At 33.1% G+C, this 23,026-nt stretch overlaps 1 protein-coding gene across 1 annotated transcript in view; it reads right to left on the reverse strand.

The window, feature by feature from the left end:
- Positions 1–5,016: 5,016 nt before the first annotated feature.
- Positions 5,017–23,026, reverse strand: part of egg (SET domain bifurcated histone lysine methyltransferase eggless) — a 40,342-nt gene continuing 22,332 nt past the window's right edge. Inside the window, exons 22-35 of the mRNA XM_090118612.1 lie at positions 22,669–22,770; positions 20,839–20,987; positions 20,093–20,288; positions 15,988–16,155; positions 15,273–15,409; positions 12,229–12,292; positions 11,640–11,753; positions 11,050–11,166; positions 9,942–10,072; positions 8,845–8,972; positions 8,378–8,444; positions 7,665–7,749; positions 6,814–7,020; positions 5,017–5,159 (exon numbers count right to left, since the gene is read on the reverse strand). Of these exons, the coding sequence (XP_089974738.1) occupies positions 6,814–7,020; positions 7,665–7,749; positions 8,378–8,444; positions 8,845–8,972; positions 9,942–10,072; positions 11,050–11,166; positions 11,640–11,753; positions 12,229–12,292; positions 15,273–15,409; positions 15,988–16,155; positions 20,093–20,288; positions 20,839–20,987; positions 22,669–22,770 (1,665 nt within the window). The 3' untranslated portion in view covers positions 5,017–5,159. The remainder of the gene's footprint in view (positions 5,160–6,813; positions 7,021–7,664; positions 7,750–8,377; positions 8,445–8,844; positions 8,973–9,941; positions 10,073–11,049; positions 11,167–11,639; positions 11,754–12,228; positions 12,293–15,272; positions 15,410–15,987; positions 16,156–20,092; positions 20,289–20,838; positions 20,988–22,668; positions 22,771–23,026) is intronic.

A 23,026-nucleotide genomic window follows, 5' to 3' on the forward strand; every position in this document is an offset into this window, starting at 1 on the left:
AAAACGTTTTTTATTTCACTAACAGCCTCCTTACATTTTTCCTTGAGTATTAACACATCCATTCTAAATCTAATTTGTTTTAAATTCAATGATAATTATCTTTAAAAGCAATCCTCAATCAAAAACTTCTCTAATCGCTATATGAAGCATTTGAAGACATATTAATTATTTATTTACTGAAATTGCTTATTTTACACATGCATTCATAATATTACTCATTGATAAATGTAGGTAAATAAATAACAGGTAAGGTAAGGACTAAGGAATAAAACACAATACTAAGTATATTTACAAAATTTATTCATTCATAATCCTTATTAATTAGGAGCCTTATTAAATACTAGCCGCTCCGCGCGGTTGCACCCCCGTGGATCCTCTCCCGTTGGTCGTAGCGTGATGGTATATTATAGCCTATAGCCTTCCTCGATAAATGAGCTATCTAACACCGAAAGAATTTTTCAAATCTGACCAGTAGTTCCCGAGATTAGCGCGTTCAAACAAACAAACAAATTCTTCAGCTTTATAATATTAGTATAGAATATAGATAATAAATAGCAAAAGATCCCACTGTTAGATTCTTCTGGTCACTATTGGTCACTATCTATACATCTACATTATATTTGATGAAAATACAGCCATTACAAATAACGATTTACAATCTGTCCATGTTCACAAGCATCTGATAACAAAAAAGTCATATTAAATCCTCATTACAAAAACATTTCTGTCTGATTAATAAAAATAACGTAAGAAAATACCTTTCAAGGCAGTATGGTTAAGACTGCATAGTTGCATCATGAGCGGCCAGAACAACAAGTTTCAGCATTTTGAACATCAAAGAAACATTGCAAACATATTGCAAACAACTTTCTTAATCAAATTCCTCACCTCTCATGACGTCAGACGTAAACATGATAAATCGATTCAAGTTTACGTCATGAGTATTTAATCGATTTGAATATGTATTTTTAAAGTAATATATTGTATTGTTTCTATGCATTGGATTAAAGTTTTGATTGAAATTAAACTTAAACCTTAAACTTAAACATTGTAGGTAGGTATTTTGAAATGATTTAAATTTCAATGTAGAAAGGCAAACTTTCTGTTACAATTTCATTCAACTTCAATAAAATCTAAAAAAGTGAATCTTCAGTCAATCATTTTCTTCACATGATGAGCCAAAATTTTCAGCCTCAGTAAAAAAAATATCTTGATCCCTAACCGATTATGAAGTTGATTAGTTTGAGGACAATATGAAAAAATCAATAAGAACAGCAATAAAGCCGAATGAGCGATATCCAATGTAATCAACTTCAGGTTAAGCTTATAATATTCTTCTAATATTTTATATGAGTTCAGACTTCAGAGTTGTGCTGCAAAATCGATAGTTGAATTTATTACTGGCTATGCTTTAGCATCCGTTTTCTTTTCACACAGACCGGATCGTATAAGCTTGGAGTCGGTCGAAGTCAGAGATTTTAACACAAACAGCTATAACCGCTCCTGTTTCACCGGTTAACCAGAAGCATCAATTAAAAAAATGAGATGTCATTTGACTTGCGACTTAGGTACCATAGCTTAGGTAAAAATTACGCTGGTGTAACACATTTTGCAGTCATTGTAAAGTTATAAACAGACGTTCGAATTTGGTACGGACCGCACCGTGACCTTGGTGCGCTCCGGACCATATTCGATCATGTGTACAGTGGTCCGCCGGACATAATTATTATTATTGACGGTACGGTTGGTTCGATGGCTTTTTCATCCGAACTTGGTGCGGACCGTACCAAATTCGCGCGTGTGGACGGGCGATCGCACCGGACAGCGCATTAATCATAGACTATATACTTATTACAGCTAGTCATAGTTCTACCGCCAAACAAAACGGACGTCGGTCGATCGTTATCAATGGCGATGGCGTCGGATGACGTGGCTAATAGTGAAAAAAGATTAATAATATAAATTTTAGAACTCTACAAAGATTTATGATATGACTGCATATGTCTGAATGAATCCCTGTCTTTTAAATATAATTTTGCCCATTCTTTTCTCTTCGTTTTCTTCTTTTCAATGGTTGTAACTTGTACTTGTACTTGTACCAAAAGAAGCCTTGAACTGAGGTCTACAGGTGAAAAAAATACAACATTCTAACCACGAATTTATTACGAGAAATAGATTTTCAAGGAATTCGGTTTGACTTTTAATGAGATTACTATGATCAATGCTCGAAATATTCACAAAAAAAGGAGATTAATTTGTATTAATTTGATATTATTGAATTGTCTTATAAATCTAAGATATTTTTTTTGTTCAGTTAATTTATTACATATAAAGATTATGTACCCACATATAATAATATATTGAAATATCGACTATAACTAACGACTAAAACATAAACAAAAACTTGGTAATAGATAGATGATATATATAATTTTGTTTACTAGGGACAACCCTGACATTGTTTGAAAATCTATATCTCGTAATAACTTCGTGGCTAGAATGTGGTATTTTTGTCACATGTAGAACTCAGTTCAAGGTTTCTTTTGGTACTAAACAGAGCTTCTACTAACGCCTGCATATAATATAAAAAAATAAAAACGAAAATCAGTAAAAATTACAATACTTTCGCCTCTATCGACAATATCGAAAATTTCAAAAAGGGATAATTTGCGCCTTTAATCACTTCATATATGTATTAGCAACGTAATAAATTATCTAGTCACTAGTGTATCTATTTTTTTATACGAATTTATTTAGCTCAGTCGGCCGCGAAAATTCCAATATTTTAAATGTTTTTTTAAAAATCGTAAATTTAATCATAATTTTTAAACAAAGAATATTTTCTTTGTGCGGCAATGCCTGGACGGATAGCCAGCCGAAACCAATTGAATATTGAAACTGTAAAGGCGAAGCTGCAAATTAATTAAATGTAATTTTAAATTATCGTGCAAAGATTTTTATACATTCGCTTTAGAAAATGAAGAGCTATTAATAGCTGTTTCTTCCAACAGCAAATATAAATGCCAAAAATAAATTTTCTCTATTTTACATTGCTGTTTTAATTATCTCCCGTAAAAAATAACTAAAACTCGTATTTTTGATGCTGTTAACCCTTAAATCCTGGCATCTTAAATACTGGCAACCCTAGGTGCGGTGCGGTCGTGTGGCGCACAGTGCGCATAGAAATGAATATTACGTACATAATTGCTGCTTGCGGTCAGCCGGACGGCTACCCGCATAGTGCGTATACGCTCTTACTGTTAATGTTAAAGGAGATTGCCCAAGTGACTATGGCACTTGGTATCGCAATCAAACTTATTGTGTCAAGATGAAATATAGCTCAATTTAAAGCTTGATGTTAGTACTTTTAGAAACGATTAAAGTTTTTGTGTAAATAAGCCGCAGTTCACGACAATAAAAATAAAACAATAGTTTTAGTCAACGCTTCAAAAAAATACTTTATCTTATCGAGTTTAAACTAACGATGAACGTTAAGTTTTACATTTATTACATAGGTAATATTTTAATTTACAAGACAAATGTGAAAAGTAAATCGTAATAAACATTATTTCATATTAAATAACGTCGAACAATGCGTCGAACACAGAGCAAGTAATATAGTAGTCGAACACATTCATTCAACTATGACATCAGACATATGACGCAGCCCGCAGGACGCTTGCAAGAGAGATAGATATATTATGTGTCAAAACAAAAACTTTTATTTCTATTTATTCGGTATAATTACGACTTAATAGTGATAAATATGATCATTATAAATACAAATAGGAATTAACAATATAACGAACACGTGACACAACTAGTATTTTACCGATTCCATACGTAGTCATACATGTTTCAAAAGAATAACTTTTACTATTATTTCAATTTATCCGCTATAATTAAGACTTAATATTGATACATATGATCATTATAAATACAAATAGGAATTAACAATATCACGAATACGTGGTACAACTAAAATTTTACCGATACCACCCGTGGTCATTCTCCTTTGACATTAATCTTAAATTTAACTAAATTCGGGTGCAACCAAGCCTTATGATTATTGCCTTGATATAATTCATAGAGATATTTCATGGGTATATTATGAACTGATATGTTGTAAAATAATTTAAAATGATAGGAAATGGCAAGGAATAAAACACAGACAATATTTTTAATTCGATTTATTCAAAAATTCGACTAAATGCTATTATGAGACACCAGTCCAGTAAATGTACAAATTTTAGTCTTATTAAATATTAAACTAATTCATATACATATTAACGTCAAGCTGTGGAATTTAAATAGACTGTAACAAGTTCTACATGAAAATAATAAAATTATTTTTATATTTATGAACGTAAGATCGTAAAACAAATGTATGAAAATAGGCTAAGAATTTCAATATTTTCCACAATAATTATTTTACTAGATTCGACAATAACGTATTCATTTCAAATACACTTTGACATGATATAAGATATATAACATAATAAATTATACTATGTTTTTGTTTATTTTTCAGAACTTTGTTTAACACACTTAATTAAAAAACATTACAATTATTAACTAATCGAGTTTTAAAAACGATAATGTTTAGAGTTATCGTTTTTATTACTATTTAATTGTATATGTTACCGGCCAAACCCGATTTTAGGACAAACTAGTTTGGCCTAGGCTAAACTAGTTTGTCCTGAAATCGGGTTGGGCCGGTAACATATAAAAAGGAAATCAATTGCCATAAATCATAATTTATCCATTCTTTTAATCAAGACACATGGTAGTTTGATTTGAAACGAGTATTCGTAGCAACTAAGGTGTAGGGCAACACTTTGAAAAAAGCATGAATACAATTTTTAAATTAAAATTACACTGTTACTGAACTATTTGACAAAAATTGGTTAAATTTAACAACAAATTAAATGTATGAGAATTCTTGATTTTAACTGTTTAAAAGGCTTTAATCAAGGTGATAATAAAATAATACAACAGATTTTTCAGAACCAAAACTTGAAATACAATTGAAAGCGTTTAACAATTTATATAATACAAGTGTAATAAACGAAAGAAAATTCGAGCTGTATCTGTATTATATTTCTATTTTCTATAACTAAATGAAGTAATAGTTTATGATGATTGACAGCTTCGAGATTCTGAAAAAGAAATATTTAAAATGAGTATTTCTTAGGCCGAGATTCACAGATCGCACTTTAACTTTACTTTGATGGAAAGATCTACTTTCACAGAAAAATATATTTCTTAGTCGTGTCAAGCTCATCTTTACTTTCCGAAAACTATACTTTACTTAGTAAAGGCTAAGGAGTCGATAATCATGACTTTGGTCTCAAAGTAAACTTTACATGACTATGCGTATAAATCATGTAGGCCTTCATTTTAAACTAATTTCCTAGAACAGAAACGCATTTTAATATGGTTGGGTTATAGCTCGAAACGTCATGTCGATTTGAGTGACATTTTTTTTGTTGATTTGTTGATCGTTGCATTGCTTCGTTTGTCTTTTATCATTATAATATTTTTCTGACGAATTTTGCTGTGGCTACCGGTTTTTGATATTTCTACAACAATCTTCCCGACCCTGGCTTGTTATAACGGATTTGAAACTGCTACCTGACTGACAATTATTATTGCAAATCCACGTAATACCTACATTGTGTTTTATTTTTTCTAATCAATTAATTTTTTATATAAAATAATAATGTTATTATTATATATGGAAATATAACTTAATTCAATTATATGTTCTCAAAAACATAAATTATGCGTATAATGTAACAGTCACACGTCTTTCCCTGTACTTTACTTTGAGGCCGTACTTTTCTAAGGAAAGTCAAGCAATTGTCTCTGAAATTAAATATGTTGAAAGTAAACTTCGGTCATACAAAGTTTACTTTGTGAAGACTCTTTTGCGGTAAAGTAAAGTCACGACTGTGAATCTGGGCCTTAGTAACAAAACAGTATATTATTGCAAACTTTCAATAAATGTTGACGCGTCGCCTGGTGTTAAGCGATACACGCCGCCCATAAGCATCCACTCCACTGGGAAGTGGATGTGTTGCTGTCCTCAAAGGGATTTGGAAGGAGTTAGGTAGAAAGGGCGAGGATGGGAGGGAATGAGGATAGGGAAGGAGAGGATGGGTAGGGGATGGGAAGGGATGTGGGCCTCCGTACCCTTCACTTACCGTACGGAACGCGACAGTAAACTGTCACTATGGCGCCGATATTCTATGAGGGTGTGGTACCTTCCCCGGTGCGAGCGTGGCCCAATTCGTGCCGAAGCATGCTCGACTCCCACTGGTTAAAAATACTTAACAGATTTTGATGTTTTTTTAAATAGTGATTCAAGAGGCAGGTTTTAGTATATAATTTATTAGGTATAATTGTGTTAATGATGATTTTAAATATGTATGTTGAATTTGAATTGTGTAATAGGGATGATATGTGTTCTTTCCGTCTGTTATTTGTTGTTGTGTGCTAGTGACATGTGTTGTTTCTGTTGAAATTGATATTTATTGATTTATGGCATTCAAATGCTTTATATGATGATCGAATTTTTTCTATTCTTTATAAATTTATATGTGTTGTTTTTGATGATGACATGTGTTGTTTACGGTTATGAAATGTGTTATTTCTGGTCATAATTTGTGTTGTTTCTTGTGATGAGGTGTTGTTTTTTGTGATAATGTGTTGTGTTGTTATTGGTTATGATTTGTGTTGTGTCTAATGACCATTTATGTTGTTTGTTGGTTTTTCTGTTTATGTCTTGTGTAGTGTCTCCTGTCAACTTACCTACAACAACCGTCCCCTACAGTTCGGCTCGCCACAATGACAGTACAACACTTTCCCGGGAACCGAACCCACGTCATAGTTGTAGTTCCAAGTCAGCTCCTTGCCGGCGCGTATGTGTGTTAGTGCAAAGAACGCGACCCACGGAAAGCGTGGATCGTGCGTGTCTACGAACACGTTTTGAACGAACACGTTCGGACAACAGGAGTGCTGTAATGAGAGAATATATGAAAATAATGGTGATTTATAACCGACTTCAAAAAAAAGGAGGAGGTTATCAATTCGGCCGGTATGTTTTTTATGTATGGACACCGTTTACACCGAGGTTTCTGAACCGATTTATGTGATTCTTTTTTTGTTTGATGCGGAATCGTTTCGAATTGATCCCATAAATATTTGATTCGGGTAGGCCCAGTATTTATTTTATGAGCATTTTTGTCTGATCTCGGAATGTGGCCATAGGAACTCAGTAAATAATTGACTCAACTTTATCGAGTTTGAGCTCGTTTGATTCGTGTTGGAAAAATACACTAATTTGTTGTAGTGAGTTCAGACTGCAGATAATAAAAAAGAAGACAGCAATATTTTTATTTAAAATAAAAAATGTAACCTTATTAAAAAAATCCTTTAAACAACCATCTACATTTATTGTAAAACAAAAATATCTGATTTATCCCTACTTGGATTGTTTGCGTTAATCTCAGGAACTACTGGTCCGATTTGAAAAATTCTTTCGGTGTTAGATAGCCCATTTATCGAGGAAGGTTATAGGCTATATATCATCACGCTACGGGCAACAGGAGCGGAGCAATGCGGGAAACCGCGCGGCACAGCTAGTATATTATAATACTTACATTAAGATACCGTCCAATATTGCCCTGCACCTTAGCGTCCATGATATAGCACGCTTCGTCTTCGCCGTATAAAGTGCGAACCGATCTGCGAAATTATTATATTGAAATTGATATTTTTGGTTTTATGGCATTCAAATGCTTTATAAATATAAATTTTATATTTATAATGAATAATATAAATTTTACAATATAAAACAAAGATATATTTACAATATTTATATTTATTTATTTATTTACTCTTTATTGTACAAGCGCCTTATAAAATAAAAGTACAACAAAACCGTTCAAAATGTACAAATGGCGGCCTTATGGCTCTAAGCCATCTCTGCCAGGCAACCTTCAGGTAAAGGACAGAGCATAATATACTAAAGGCTAGGAAGACAAGTAACTAATTAATTTAGGGCTGATTTTTCAATCCTTCGTTAATACTTATTCGTCGAATAATGTATAAAACTACCGTTTTAAAAACGTAAACTGTCAAATACGGGCAATTGCCCGTATTTGACAGTTTACGTGACATTTTAATATTATCGTGCAATACTTTATTGGACGGATAAGTTTTAACTAAGGATTGAAAAATCACCCCTTAAAATAATAAATTCGAAGAAAAAATAAATAAATAAAGCACAAAGTCACACATAATTTATAAATACAACAATAATATCATAGGGATAAGTTGAAAAATTACCAAATAATGTATGTAATATACTCACTTATATTTAGATAGAAATTCGTTCCCTCCCATACCAGCAGTGGCCGTGAACTGAGAAGGTTCGCGAACTAAAAATTTAATAATTATATTTTAGAAATTAAGTCTAGTTTTGCTTATTAATAAGGTTTTAATGTAAATTGTAATAGTCCTACTAATATTATAAATGCGAAAGTTTGTGAGGATGTATGTGTGTGTATATGCTACAGTCAAACCCCTGAACCAGTCAATATCCTTATTGACGGTAATTAAGACTGGTTTTATGGGCAAAATAAGTTAATAAGGTTATTGACCGACACCCTTAGTCAATAACCTTATTGACTGATTTAAAGAGCAGACATTCAGTCAATATAGGTTTTAAACAACGTACTGAATAGATTTTAACACTTAAATCTTTCTGTAATGGGCAAGTAAAACTCGCTATTGTTTTACTTGCCTTGAATTAAATCTTAAATCAAGAAATAACCTCACCATCTTCATCATCACTAATGGTGATACAATCATCACCGCTCTTCTTTTCTCTGTCTTTGTCCGCTTCTGTCTCTTGTTTCTCTTTCTCTTTCTCTTCTTTATTCTTTGTCCTTTTCCTTAAGCGCTTGCTGTAAAATTATATTTTATTAAAAAATATATGCATATAAAGTTAAGATAGCAACACAAAAAAATGCCTATTTGAACCAGTAATTTCTGAAATTAGAGCGCACTGCACTGAAAAAATATTTTTAATGGCAGAGCAACATGTCTCAACAAAAAAAAAAATAAAACTTATTCAGCATTATTCATAGTGAGAATAGAAAAAAATAAAGATGAATTAGGAGCCGCCTCTTTTTCAGATCAATTTAAAATTATCGCAAAAAACACACTATTAAATATTACAACACAATATTAGCACAGATAAAAAAAACTTGAAGAATTCTTTTTTCTTTCTTGAAGTCAAATTCAAATTACATTTATTTGTCAGTTTTATAATCAAAACTAGCTTTTGCCCGCAGCTTCGCCTGTGCGGCGTAGAAAAGACGAATTTTCATGATACTAACTTTCATCCCCTATTTTACCCCTTTAGGGGATGAATTTTCTAAAATCCTTTCTTACCTGCATGCCAAATTTCAGCCCGATACGTCCATTGGTTTGGGCTGTGCGTTGATAGATCACTATATCAGTCACCTTTTAGTTTTATATATATACTAGCGGCCCGCCCCGGCTTCGCCCGTGGTACATATGAAAAATAGATGTTGGCCGATTCTCAGACTTACCCGATATGCACAGAAAATTTCATGAGAATCGGTCCACCCGTTTCGGAGGAGTATGCAGACTAACATTGTGACACGAGAATTTTATATATAAGATAGACTAGAGGTCCGCCCCGGCTTCGCCCGTGGCACATATTTCGCAATAAAAGGTAGCCTATGTCCTTTCTCGGATATCAAAATATCTCCAAACCAAATTTCATGAAAATTGGTTCAGTAGTTTAGGCGTGATTGAGTAACAGACAGACAGATAAGAGTTACTTTCGCATTTATAATATTAAGTATGGATATATTGAATATATAGAAAAATAATATTATACTCACTTAAACTTCATAACCCCACTCCCAATATAACTCGGCACGAATTCATCGTCGTCTTTCTCAGTACCCTTTTCTTCTTCCGTCGTAGACGACTCTTCTGTCTCACTCTCGTCTGATGTCTTTTCACTCTCTTTCTGTTTAAATTCATTAAGAATACATGTATAAAATAATAATAGTTTAAAAAAAACTAAAAAACACGCTTTTTATAGAAAACCGAAGTAAAAAATAGAAATTTTTTTTATCAAATTAGTGTATTGTCATCGGTCCTCAATAAATCTACAAAGTTTGAACGAAATCTGGCCGTTTAAAGTGGGTCAAAATCGCGCCCAAAGAAGTCGGTTACAAACAAACATACAGGTGAAGCTAATATAAAGCGTGTAAAAATGTGTGCGTGTACTAGTGTACACACGTAAGAAGTGAAACTTCTTTATGACTTTATTTTTCAGAAAATAATTTACTATATGCAACTTTACAGAAATACGTTGAATCACGCGTGGTAGGGATAAGAAAAAGATGGCGCGTAACGCAAAAATGTCACGTGTAACGAAAAAATGTTACACTAAATTTTTTCCAACCCCGATAAAGAAGTTTCACTTCAAAAGTTTTTTTTTTAACAATATAACACACAATAAACAACTAGACTCACGATAACAAAAATTGTCTGTAGCAAAACTCTGCCTACGCGAATTAGGCAGAGTTTTCTAATGAGCGATACAATGAACTTTGAACATTACTACCACGAAATAAGGTGTTATTTTCAATAAATGTTTTGTACAACGACATTCTGGACGAGCTTTTAACCATTTTTCTAATGAGTGGTGATTTATTTCAAAGAATTTATGATATACAATTTTTGGTTAAAAGATATTATTAATTTGACTAAAAGATATTAATTTTTATTATAAACATGTCGCATAAATCTTTTAATAATTTCTCTTTTAGGTCAAACTCAAACTCAAAAAAAGGGCGAAATGATAATATTTAAAAGCTCGATTAATCTTAATTTTTTTTAACATTACATACGTTTTTATCTGACAATACATTTTTTTATCCTGGCTAAAACGAGGAAAGCCGGGGGTAAAACCGATTTAATTATAAATTATTATATTACCTTATCCAATTGTTTAATAGACTCCGGTATATCTTCTTCATATCCCTCCTTCATTTGTTCCACTACTTCTATATAGTCGAGTTCTGCCAAATATTCGTCACCTTCATTGAGACCGTCCTGTTTTTAAAAAAATATGTTAAAACGATATTAATATAAAATTTAATAAAGCGAAATAAATGACGTGTTGTAAATAACAAAATTATTAAAGCAATAATTTTTGTAAATAAAATTTATGCTCCTAAGATAAGACGGGAAAATTCTTTCGAATGTTCAAATATGATTCGAAATAACTCAACTCATTTTGAAAATTATTTTTTCAGCAGATAGTTATAGTGATCTTGAGTCACTTATTTTTGATAAGATTATCGTTTCTTAGAAAAAAATTAAATAAGTATATAGGTTACTCGAAAAAGCTTGATCGAAAGATAAATCACATTGTTATCAAAATAATGTTTAAAAAATCAATACCGAAAAAGTATAATGTGTAAAATCCCCAACAAAATATTATAACTCATTATAATTGACCAAAATCTTACATTAACATTAATAATAAGGTTTAAATTTAACTTCAGAATTATTTTTTTACTTACCAAATTAGCAGTAGCATCGGTGAGCAAATTTCCCGCGTAGATACACAAAAATGCCCCTTTGGGCACATCGTTTAGGGCACGAATGCCCCAACCTCTATTCATCGTCTTAAATACCTGGAAAATTATTAATTTAGTATTACATAATAGTAATCTAAAATAAATAAATAAATAATCTATACTAATATTATAAAGCTGAAGAGTTTGTTTGTTAGAACGCGCTAATCTCGGGAACTACTGGTACGATTTGAAAAATTCTTTCGGTGTTATATAGCCCATTTATCGAGGAAGGCTATATATCATCACGCTAAGACCAACAGGCGAAACCGCGAGGCGTAGCTAGTACTTAATAATATTCTTAAATACCTGTGAAAATATTGAAGTGAAACTTCTTTAGGCGCGTTGAGAGTAAAATTTCAAGGTCATGGCAATACCGTCACGTCATGTAGAAAGGCGACGACTTTGGTATCTTTGAATCTTGCCAACTAAGTTTCACTTCTAACACGTATGCTCGGTACACACGCTCTTTTTTAAAAATCTTCTATGTTTATTTATTATTATTATATTTTTTGTATAAAAAAATTATACCCACTTGTAATTTTAGTTGTAAAGGATGTTGTGCGACTCTGTTCAAACATGTAGACTTGCATTTGCACCTGGAAATAAAAAAGAAAAAGAAAAATTAATTTATAAGTACCATTAACAAAAATAATAAGGATTTTTTCATAAAATAATCTATACAAATAAAAATGTGTGCGTGTACAAATGTACACACGTAAGAAGTGAAACTTCTTTATGACCTTATTTTTCGAAAAATAATTTACTATATGCAACTTTACAGAAATACGTCGAATCACGGGTGGTAGGGATAAGAAAAAGATGGCGCGTAACGAAAAAATGTCACGCGTAACGAAAAAATGTTACACTAAATTTTTTTCCAACCCCGATAAAGAAGTTTCACTTCAATAAAATTGTAGTTTGTAATGTTAAAATAACCGCTTTGTACTAAATTCATAAGAATATCGGATACACGGTAGAGATAAAGTACGATAACATGGCGCGCCCCTCCAAATTATCGGTCAATTAGGGAAAGCTGGCATGTTCACAGTACTCACACTTATGCAATTTCACTTACAGTATGTTCAAAAATAAATGCGACTCTAGTTTCATTTTAGACTTGAATTGTAAAATGGGTGCGTTGTAGATATGTATATGCAAATATAATTACTTATGAAAGCTCTCATAATTTACCTGTAAAATTATAATTTAAAAGTAAATCAATTGATGAAGTTAATTATTTATTCTAATAATAATCAATTGGATAAAAGTATTAATAATCATTCAATTATCAAATAATAATTAAATTCCTGACTTTGGTCGAGTAAAGATATCTAAGAAATGTTATATTTGTAGTAAGTACGTAATACCTACCAATACGCGCTAACAAATATGTGTTACATGTTTATTGTATAATTTTCACACTATTGGTTTTAAACTCAAACTCAAACATTTATACAATTTTATTAGACTTCTTCTAGAAGCACTTTTGAATCGTCATAACAGTTTAACAGTTTTAACATTTACCACCAATTCAGAAAGCAGTATCTATAGAGAAGAAGAAGAATCTATTTAATCATAATCGTAATCTTCTACTTCACTGTAACTTTCATCGCTCGAAGAACTCGATGTTTCGTTGTCGGAATTTCTTAATGTTATTATAAATGAGTCAGTGTAATTATCTACTTTTGGTTCTAATTGAATATATTTTTCCTCATGTTCTCGCGTCTTTCTCCAAACTTCACTAAACATATCCAGACTAATAGCATTTGCTTCCTTTCTAAATAATTCTTACATAGTTTTCAAGTTAAAGTTCACATTTTGTGATGCTACTTTCCCGTTAATTATGCCCCATAGTAACTCTATTGGGTTGAGATCTTTGAGGATTGCATCAAGTAGGTAAAAATTGTGTATAGTTTGGCTTATTTTTTTTAATAATGTGATAACTCTGATTATTAATTATGTAGTTATTTAATTTTTGAAAAAAAAAATGCCGATTTTAGTCAAAATTTATATTTTTCTAACAAGATCCTTATCATCCAAATTTCCACCTTGGTGAGAAAAATTGACATTTCTAATGAAAATGAACAAAAAATTAAATGATTTTATTAAATACTGTAAAATAGTCTATAATTCTTCCATTTACTGTATCACAAAATTCTTCATAGATTTTTAGATATTCGTACTACACCAATTACATCACCCTGTATTTATAAACAATTGCAAAATATGACACATACATAGGCCGGGAGATACTGACACAAAATTTCGGGTCATTTGTAACAGAATGGCGGTTCTACAGAGGTCTTATTACGCAATGACTAAAAGAAAAATGATGGTCAGAACTCAGAACTCTGGTACCGGCGGACTAGTCGCGTGGGCGTTAGTCGAACTCGTCGGATAAATAGCGAAAGTCAAACGATTTACAAATCGTTTGACTTTTCCGCGGTATGGCGACCATTTGGAATCGTCCGAAAAGTATCGCATGGCAATTTTAGTAAATGGCTGCACGACGATGGTTACCTGTGCAAAAGTGAGCTCGGCACAAATGGTTGAATTGTTTTTTTTTTAAATCAACGCATTCACGTCGGTATGGCGGACTGTAAGTCACATCGTAACTGTATGGCATGACACTACCGCCTACATCTTTTTTAAGGGCTATCGGTAAATTCTAAAATTTTTGTGTTACAAATCGTTGGACTTTCGCTATTTATCCGACGAGTGTGACTAACGCCCACGCGACTAGTCCGCCGGCACCAGCGTTCTGACCATCATTTTTCTTTTTGTCATTGCGTACTAAGACCCCTCTAGACCGCCATCCTGTTACAAATGGCCCGAAATTTTGTGTCAGTATCTCCCGGCCTAACATGTGCAATGTGTAAATGTGTTGACGTTCCAGCTCTTCTTAATATACCTGTACTGTTTCAATGTGTGTAGTGACATCCTTACGAAGGAGTTTGTATGTAGTTGTACGTATTCGTCTTTAGTACTTTACGTCCAGATTTGTTGGTCAACTAATCATAAGTTGCCGAGCGCCCAAGACAACGCACGTATCGTTTTCATAGAATACGTCAGTGCAGCGCCATTACTAACAATAATGAGCGATTAGAGCGTGACTAGTCGAGCAACAAATCCGTGGATTTGTTTTTGTTTGACGGCCGTCTCATTACGCACACATGCGTTGTGAATCTTGGTGGTGCATTGTAAATACTTTCACAAATACTTTCAAACGTTTTGAATTTTGGAGGGGCGCGCCATGTTATCGTAGTTTATCTCTACATATATCAAAGTAGTAATTTTAACAATTTTTGTCTGTCTGTTTGTTCCGCATAATCTCTGGGATGGTTAGACATTGACAGATAGCTGATGTAATAAGTTGTAACTTAGGCTACTTTTGTTATTTCCACAGGGTCATTAGGGTTTAAAACGAAATAAATAAAATGAAATTGAGTACTTTATAGGTTGCAAACAAAATCAAATTTCGTTTTTACGTAATATAATTACCTATTTTTACATTCTTATTATTCAGAAATATAATTTTTCACAGTACAGCCAAACAAACAAACAAACAACCCTCACCTGGAGTTACACTCGTATATACCAGACGGCAATTGTTCCGGCAATCTCTTGTACACGTAGCCAACTTTTTTCACATCGAGGCCAATTGTTCTAGCACCTTCTAGAGTCATTTTCCAACACGCGCATTTGCTTTTATCCTGCAATTTATTAAATATTATATATTATACTAGCGGTTCGCCCCGGCTTCGCCCGTGGTACCTACATGTTTACGTTTTTTTTTATAAAAACTATCCTATCTCTCAAGTTGGATCGAACTGCACATGGTGTGCGAATTTTATTATAATCGGTTAAGTGGTTTAGGAGTCCATTGAGGACAAATATTGTGACACGAGTTTTATATAAATTAAAAGATAAAACAATAATGGGTAAAAAAAATAATAGTGCTACTAATCACTGCATAGTATTAAACAAAGTCGCTTTCTCTGTCCCTATATATGCTTAAATCTTTAAAACTACGCAACGGATTTTGATACGGTTTTTTTAATATATAGAGTGATTCAAAAGGAAGGGTTTAGTATATAATTTACAAGTGGTCCGCCCCGGCTTCGCCCGTGGTACCTACATGTTTAAACTATCCTATCTCTCAAGTTGGATCGAACTGCACATGGTGTGCGAATTTTATTATAATCGGTTAAGTGGTTTAGGAGTCCATTGAGGACAAACATTGTGACACGAGATTTATATGTATATACATTAAGATTATGTGTTGTCTCACCGCACAATCATCCTCACAGTCACATCCGCACAAGAACTCCGGGTCCAAATTCAGTGGGACCCCAGCGGTGGGGGTCCGCTCTGTATTGTACGAACAGAACTCCGGTAGTGACTCGTCGTAGTAGTTCACACACGGCACGGGTACGTTTTCTTTGCCGTGGGATAGATCCTGGAATAAGTGTTTTCCACTGTTTTACATTTACAGTCTTACTAATAAAAAGAGTGTGTGTAGTGTGTACGTATGTACACGCGTTAGAAGTTATACTTCTTTCTTTCTTTCTTTATTCTTTATTGTACATAATATACCAAACATAAATAAGCTATTCTATAATTACAATTAAGATACAATGAAAACACACGGCACATACGTACTAAAAGGCGGCCTTATTGCTTAAAAGCAATCTCTTCCAGGCAACCCTGATTGGTAAGGAATGTATGCTAGAACGCGACTTGGCGCAAATTCAATTAATAAATTAAGCATTAAAATATAATTAATAAAAACAATATATACAATAATAACAATAAAAATAAAATAAAATAAGTATATAAATTAACTAATATACTTACGTAAATATAATAAACTACTTACATATTTTATAAATATACATACACATAATAATACATAACCTACTAAATACACTACATACAACACGAAAAAAATAAACACTATAATATAATCTAAAATACTTCTTTTAGGCCAGTAGAAATCGACACTAAAAAACCCTAAATTCGCAAAGCACGATGTAGATTTGAATTTTTGGTATGTTGTTTGGATCAGTTAGGGTGATGTAAATCCCAATTTGCAACTTCGAAAAAGTTGTGCTCGCTGCGCACCACGTGATAAACTGCGAAAATTTTGGACTTTTTTCACTTTTTGCTCTAAAAGTCATAAACTATGCGTTTCCGACAAGTATGATTCAGTACATAAATTAAGGTTATTAAATTTGCAACAATTTAAGCCTAACCGCAGCTCTCTAAACCTTATAACGACTAAACTGTGGCCATTCGAAGATGGTTCATTTTTCCGGAAATATTGAAATTTTTAGTTTTGCTCCCGTTTGAACCAAAATATTGGCAAAAACCGCTCGTTCTATGAGAAAGTCGTATAATAAAGTTGTAGTGCATTTAATTTTCTTTCATTAGAGCATAGAACAAAGTCTGTGAGACAAAATAGTTCACTCACAATATCTGAAAAACAAAAAGAAGGTAGAAATAGATTTTTAAAGAATTGAAACTGAGGGCATATAAAATCATAAAAAGGATAATACTTTTTCATTTGCAGGATAGGTAATTAACAAAATTACAAAGATAATTAAATTTGCAACAATTTAAGCCTAACCGTAGCTCTCTAAACCTTATAACAACTAAGCTGTGGCCTTTCAAAGATAGTCAGTTTTTCCCGAAATTTTCAAATTTTTAGTTTTGCTCCCGTTTGAACCAAAATATTGGCAAAACCGCTCGTTCTATGAGAAGGTCATAAAATAAAGTTGTAGAAAATTTAATTTTGTTAATTACCTATCCTGCAAATGAAAAAGTATTATCCTTTTTATGATTTTATATGCCCTCAGTTTCAATTCTTTAAAAATCTATTTCTACCTTCTTTTTGTTTTTCAGATATTGTGAGTGAACTATTTGTCTCACAGTCTTTGTTCTATGCTCTAATGAAAGAAAATTAAATGCACTACAACTTTATTATACGACTTTCTCATAGAACGAGCGGTTTTTGCCAATATTTTGGTTCAAACGGGAGCAAAACTAAAAATTTGAAATTTTCGGGAAAAACTGACTATCTTTGAAAGGCCACAGCTTAGTTGTTATAAGGTTTAGAGAGCTGCGGTTTGGCTTAAATTGTTGCAAATTTAATTAGCTTTGTAATTTTGTTAATAACCTATACTGCAAATGAAAAAGTATTATCCTTTTTATGATTTTATATGCCCTCTGTTTCAATTCTTTAAAAATCTATTTCTACCTTCTTTTTGTTTTTCAGATATTGTGAGTGAACTATTTGTCTCACAGACTTTGTTCTATGCTCTAATGAAAGAAAATTAAATGCACTACAACTTTATTATACGACCTTCTCATAGAACGAGCGGTTTTTGCCAATATTTTGCTCAAACAGGAGCAAAACTAAAAATTTCAATATTTCGGGAAAAATGAACCATCTTCGAATGGCCACAGTTTAGTCGCTATAAGATTTAGAGAGCTTTAATTAGACTTAAATTGTTGCAAATTTAATAACCTTAATTTATGTACTGAATGATACTTGTCGGAAACGCATAGTTTATGACTTTTAGAGCAACAAGCAATTATTATTAAAAAAACAAAATACCCGACTGCACACGCATACATATTTTTTTAAAGGGAAATTTAGAAAAAATATTATTATGTCTTTATCCCGTGGGACTTTTAGGATAAAATGTATCCTATGACACTCCCGTAATCAAGACAAATCTAACGATACCTCATACATCAAAACCCATCAAGCCGTTTAGGCTACAGGTGGTCACAAAGGAAAAGACATACATACATACTTACATACACTCGAAAAACATTACCCTCCTTCTTTGGCAGACGGGTAAAAAGTGAAAAAAGTCCAAAATTTTCGCAGTTTATTATTTGCGTATAATCTTTTTTCCTACTTTCCCAAATTTTGTAATTTTGTTAATTACCTATCCTGCAAATGAAAAAGTATTATTCTTTTTATGATTTTATATGCTCTCAGTTTCAATTCTTTAAAAATCTATTTCTACCTTCTTTTTGTTTTTCAGATATTGTGTGTGAAATATTTGTCTCACAGACTTTGTTCTATGTTCTTATGAAAGAAAATTAAATGCACTACAACTTTATTATACGAACTTCTCATAGAACGAGCGGTTTTTGCCAATATTTTGCTTCAAACGGGAGCAAAACTAAAAATTTCAATATTTCGGGAAAAATGAACCATCTTCGAATGGCCACAGTTTAGTCGTTATAAGGTTTAGAGAGCTGCGGTTAGGCTTAAATTGTTGCAAATTTCATAACCTTAATTTATGTATTGAATCATACTTGTCGGAAACGCATAGTTTATGACTTTTAGACCAAAAAGTGAAAAAAGTCCAAAATTTTCGCAGTTTATCACGTGGTGCGCAGCGAGCACAACTTTTTCGAAGTTGCAAATTGGGATTTACATCACCCTAACTGATCCAAACAACATACCAAAAATTCAAATCTACATCGTGCTTTGCGAATTTAATGTTAATTTCCACTGGCCTATTTGGCGTATAGAAAAAATACAAGAATATACAACTTGAACATAGTTATCAATTTTCATTCCAACTAGAACTAACTTCATGCTGTTAAGTTTAGGTGCCGGTGTGCGCGCGCATCGTAAAAATTCACTCCTCATCATTTTTCTCCATCGCGCCAAAAGAAGTATAACTTCAATAAAATGTTACCCATTCGCTATGCAATGGATAAGTTATTGTAATAACTTGTCTTGTTTTTATGATTGACGTTTCATGTGAGCAAGAGCAGGACACAGCTATGGTAGAAAATGGTAGAAATTGATCCATTGTTTAACTTTTTATTAGTAAAGAGCTAGGCTACTAGGCTGTTAGAAATTAATAAGTCTTTTAAACGCGATTTATTCAATACTAGCTGTGCTCCGCGGTTTCACCCGCATTGCTCCGCTCCTGTTGGTCTTAGCATGATGATATATAGCTTATAGCCTTCCTCGATGAATGGGCTATCTAACACCGAAAGAATTTTTCAAATCGGACCAGTAGTTCCTGAGATTAGTGCGTTCAAACAAACAAACTCTTCAGCTTTATAATATTCACAATTTTTAAACTACCCACAATTTTTATTAATTAGTCATTTATAAATTTCCCAAACTACCCATCTTCGATATAAGACACTTATCTATCTCCAAAATTCACAAAATCTCAAACTACCCACTGTTTTCGTAATTAGACGTATATAAATTTCGCAATTTTCCCAAACTGCCCACCTGCTTCGATATACGACACTTATCTATCTCCAAAATTCACAATTTCCCAAACTACTCACATATTTTTCGAAAACATACCAAACTACCCACATTTTTTTCGAAAACATCCCCATCTCACCTTCTTCGATATAAGACACTTATTAATCACGAACTCCGCCAGGCAGTGCGTGTTCGGGTTGAAGTCGAACAGATCCACGCCCATATCGGAGCCGACCGCGCGCAGGTACTTGTGCAGCTCGCGCATGTTGCGGACGCGCCGCCCGCACGGGGCTCGGTACATTACAGACTTGTTGCCCTTCCAGCGGACTATTTGCCTGTGTATTTGGAGAATATTCATTAAAAGAAAGAATAAGAAAAAAAATTGGTTGTTTTTGAAGTAGGTTTACGATCGAGTTGTTTACGTGATAACGTCTTATTGGTGGCAGCGCTCGAGATGAGACGGGAGATCGGTCCGTCTCTCTCTCGTTATACCTGCGATCGCGCTCGTGAGGTTTTGGTGTGACACAAGTTTCTGAACATGTCACCCGACTAAAACGATTTTAAAAACGTTATCACGTCAAAAAAAATATTATGCCAAAAGCCAAAAAACAAACAAATATATAACAAAACGAAATACAAAGCCTTTGGTATTTTGCTGTGCCTTCACCAGCACAGCACTGATTTTCAGTGGGCCCGTAAAAGGTGAAACAAATTAAAACAGTAAAAAAGACGCTGTGAACTATGTTTATACTCTGGTTATATGTAAAAACGTTTAGATATTTTTCATCAGTTAACGATGTCGTGAGATGACGATTCAAAAGTGATTTTATAAGAAGTCTAATTGAATAAATAAATGTTTTTAGTTTGAGTTTATCGACAACAAACCTCTCCCAGCCGCTCAGCAGAGGTTTTGCCAGCGGGTTGTATGTGCGCAAATCTCGTAAGGCCAATACGTCACGGCGTTTGCACGACACACTGCATGTATGAGAGCTCGTTATGCGGTACGGACGGACCGCGTTCTTGGGTGTGTAGTACTGGAAAAAATATATTATAGAAAGTTAAAACTATGAAGATGTCGAAAAAAATATAAAATATTAGCTTTCCACCCGCGGCTTCGCCCGCGCAGTCAAAGAATACGCATAGTTCCCGTTCCCGTGGGATTTCCGGGATAAAACCTACCCTATGTGTTAATCCAAGTTACCTTCTATATGTGTGATAAATTTCATTGTAATCGGTTCAGTAGTATTTGCGTGAAAGAGTAACAAACATCCATACATCCATACTTACAAACTTTCGCCTTTATAATAGTAGTAGGATAGAAAGTTAAAACTATGAAGATGTCGAAAAAAATATAAAATACTAGCTATCCACCCGCGGCTTCGCCCACGCAGTCAAAGAAAAACCCGCATAGTTCCCGTTCCCATGGGATTTCCGGGATAAAACCTATCCTATGTCTCGGGGTAAAAAGTAGCCTATGTCCTTTCTCGGATATCAAAATATCTCTATACCAAATTTCATGCAAATTGGTTCAGTAGTTAAGGCGTGATTGAGTAACAGACAGACAGACAGAGTTACTTTCGCATTTATAATATTAAGTATGGACTAATGTGTGTTACAGAAGATACAAAATGGAAACTTTACATGTAATTTTTACGAAATACAGGATGTCCCAAATATGATCAATGGAACTAGTCCGGGATACATCGCCCATTTTTGCAAGTGATTACTATCAAGCTAATTTTTCGTGAGTAGCTTTATTTTGATGAGATGCCCAATAATTTCATGTACGAAACTCTCGATTGTGGTAGCTTACAGAGGTAACAAGGATAAAAATTTTTGAGTTCACGGTTCTCAAATATTTATTATGCAATTTGTAGGACAATATGTCTGTTGAATTCTATAAGTATTAAATAAGTGAAAATAAAAAAATCAGCTGGTTAGTAATCATTTATGATGACTTCGTTATCGATACACATTGGAAAGGGGGACTCTTTGATCAAACCATAGATTTTGTAGGACAAATATTTTTTCGAATAATTTAGATAATTATCTTGAGATTGAACAAAAAAAAACATTCAGTTAGTAATTAATATTTGAGAACCATCAAATCAAAATATTTTATCCTTGTTTCCTCTGCTAGCTACCACAATCGAGAGTTTCGTACATGAAAATATTGGGCATCTCATCAAAATAAAGCTACTCACGAAAAATTAGCTTGATAGTAATCACTTGCAAAAATGGGCGATGGATCCCGGACTAAACATATCTATACTAATATTATAAAGCTCGTTTTCGTTCGTCGCGCGTTGACGGCGCCGTGCCGTGTACATGTGGACACGCCCTTAGATAGTCCATTCATCGAGGAAGGCTATAGGCTATATATCATCACGCTAAGACCAACAGGAGTGGAGCAATGCGGGCGAAACCGCGGAGCACAGCTAGTTATAAAAAGAAATTCAGAAGATAATAAATGTCGAAAAGAATATAAAATACCCTTTATGTGTATCACGAAAGATAAAAAATCACGTTTAAAACTTTACATGTAATTTTTACGAAATACAATATGTCCCAAATATGATTAATGGAACATTTATAAGGCGCTGTTTACGTTAAAAATTATATTTCGATAACTTTCATTATTTATTTTAATGTGTATTTATATATCTAGCCTATAATATGTTTAGTTTTAGATAGAGCGAAGAAATAATAACTCACCACAACTCGACTTGTGAAATTGTCCAATTTCGAAGAAACAGGCGGTGCTTGTGAAGGTTGTGTTGTTGATTTCTTCGCTACGGCACGTTGGCGACGAATCTCCTATTTTAAGAAATGGTCAAGCGTGAGACATGTTTCTTTTTGTTTATCTCAATTCTAACGATGTATTATTTCAATTATCTATTGACATTATGCAGCATGCTACTTTTTGAATTTGATATTTTGGTTTAATGGCATTAAAATATAATTTTTTTAAGAAAATAATTAATGCCAAAGATCTACCATCGTTACAATATTGTTATCATTGAAATAATGTTTCATATTCGTTGAGATAGTTAATTTTTATATCAGTAGATGG

Source organism: Colias eurytheme, chromosome 30 (genome assembly GCF_061535395.1).
Source record: "Colias eurytheme isolate Ceu_HAF_F1 chromosome 30, ilColEury1 Martin Lab GWU primary, whole genome shotgun sequence".
Classification (NCBI taxonomy): Eukaryota; Metazoa; Arthropoda; class Insecta; order Lepidoptera; family Pieridae; genus Colias; species Colias eurytheme.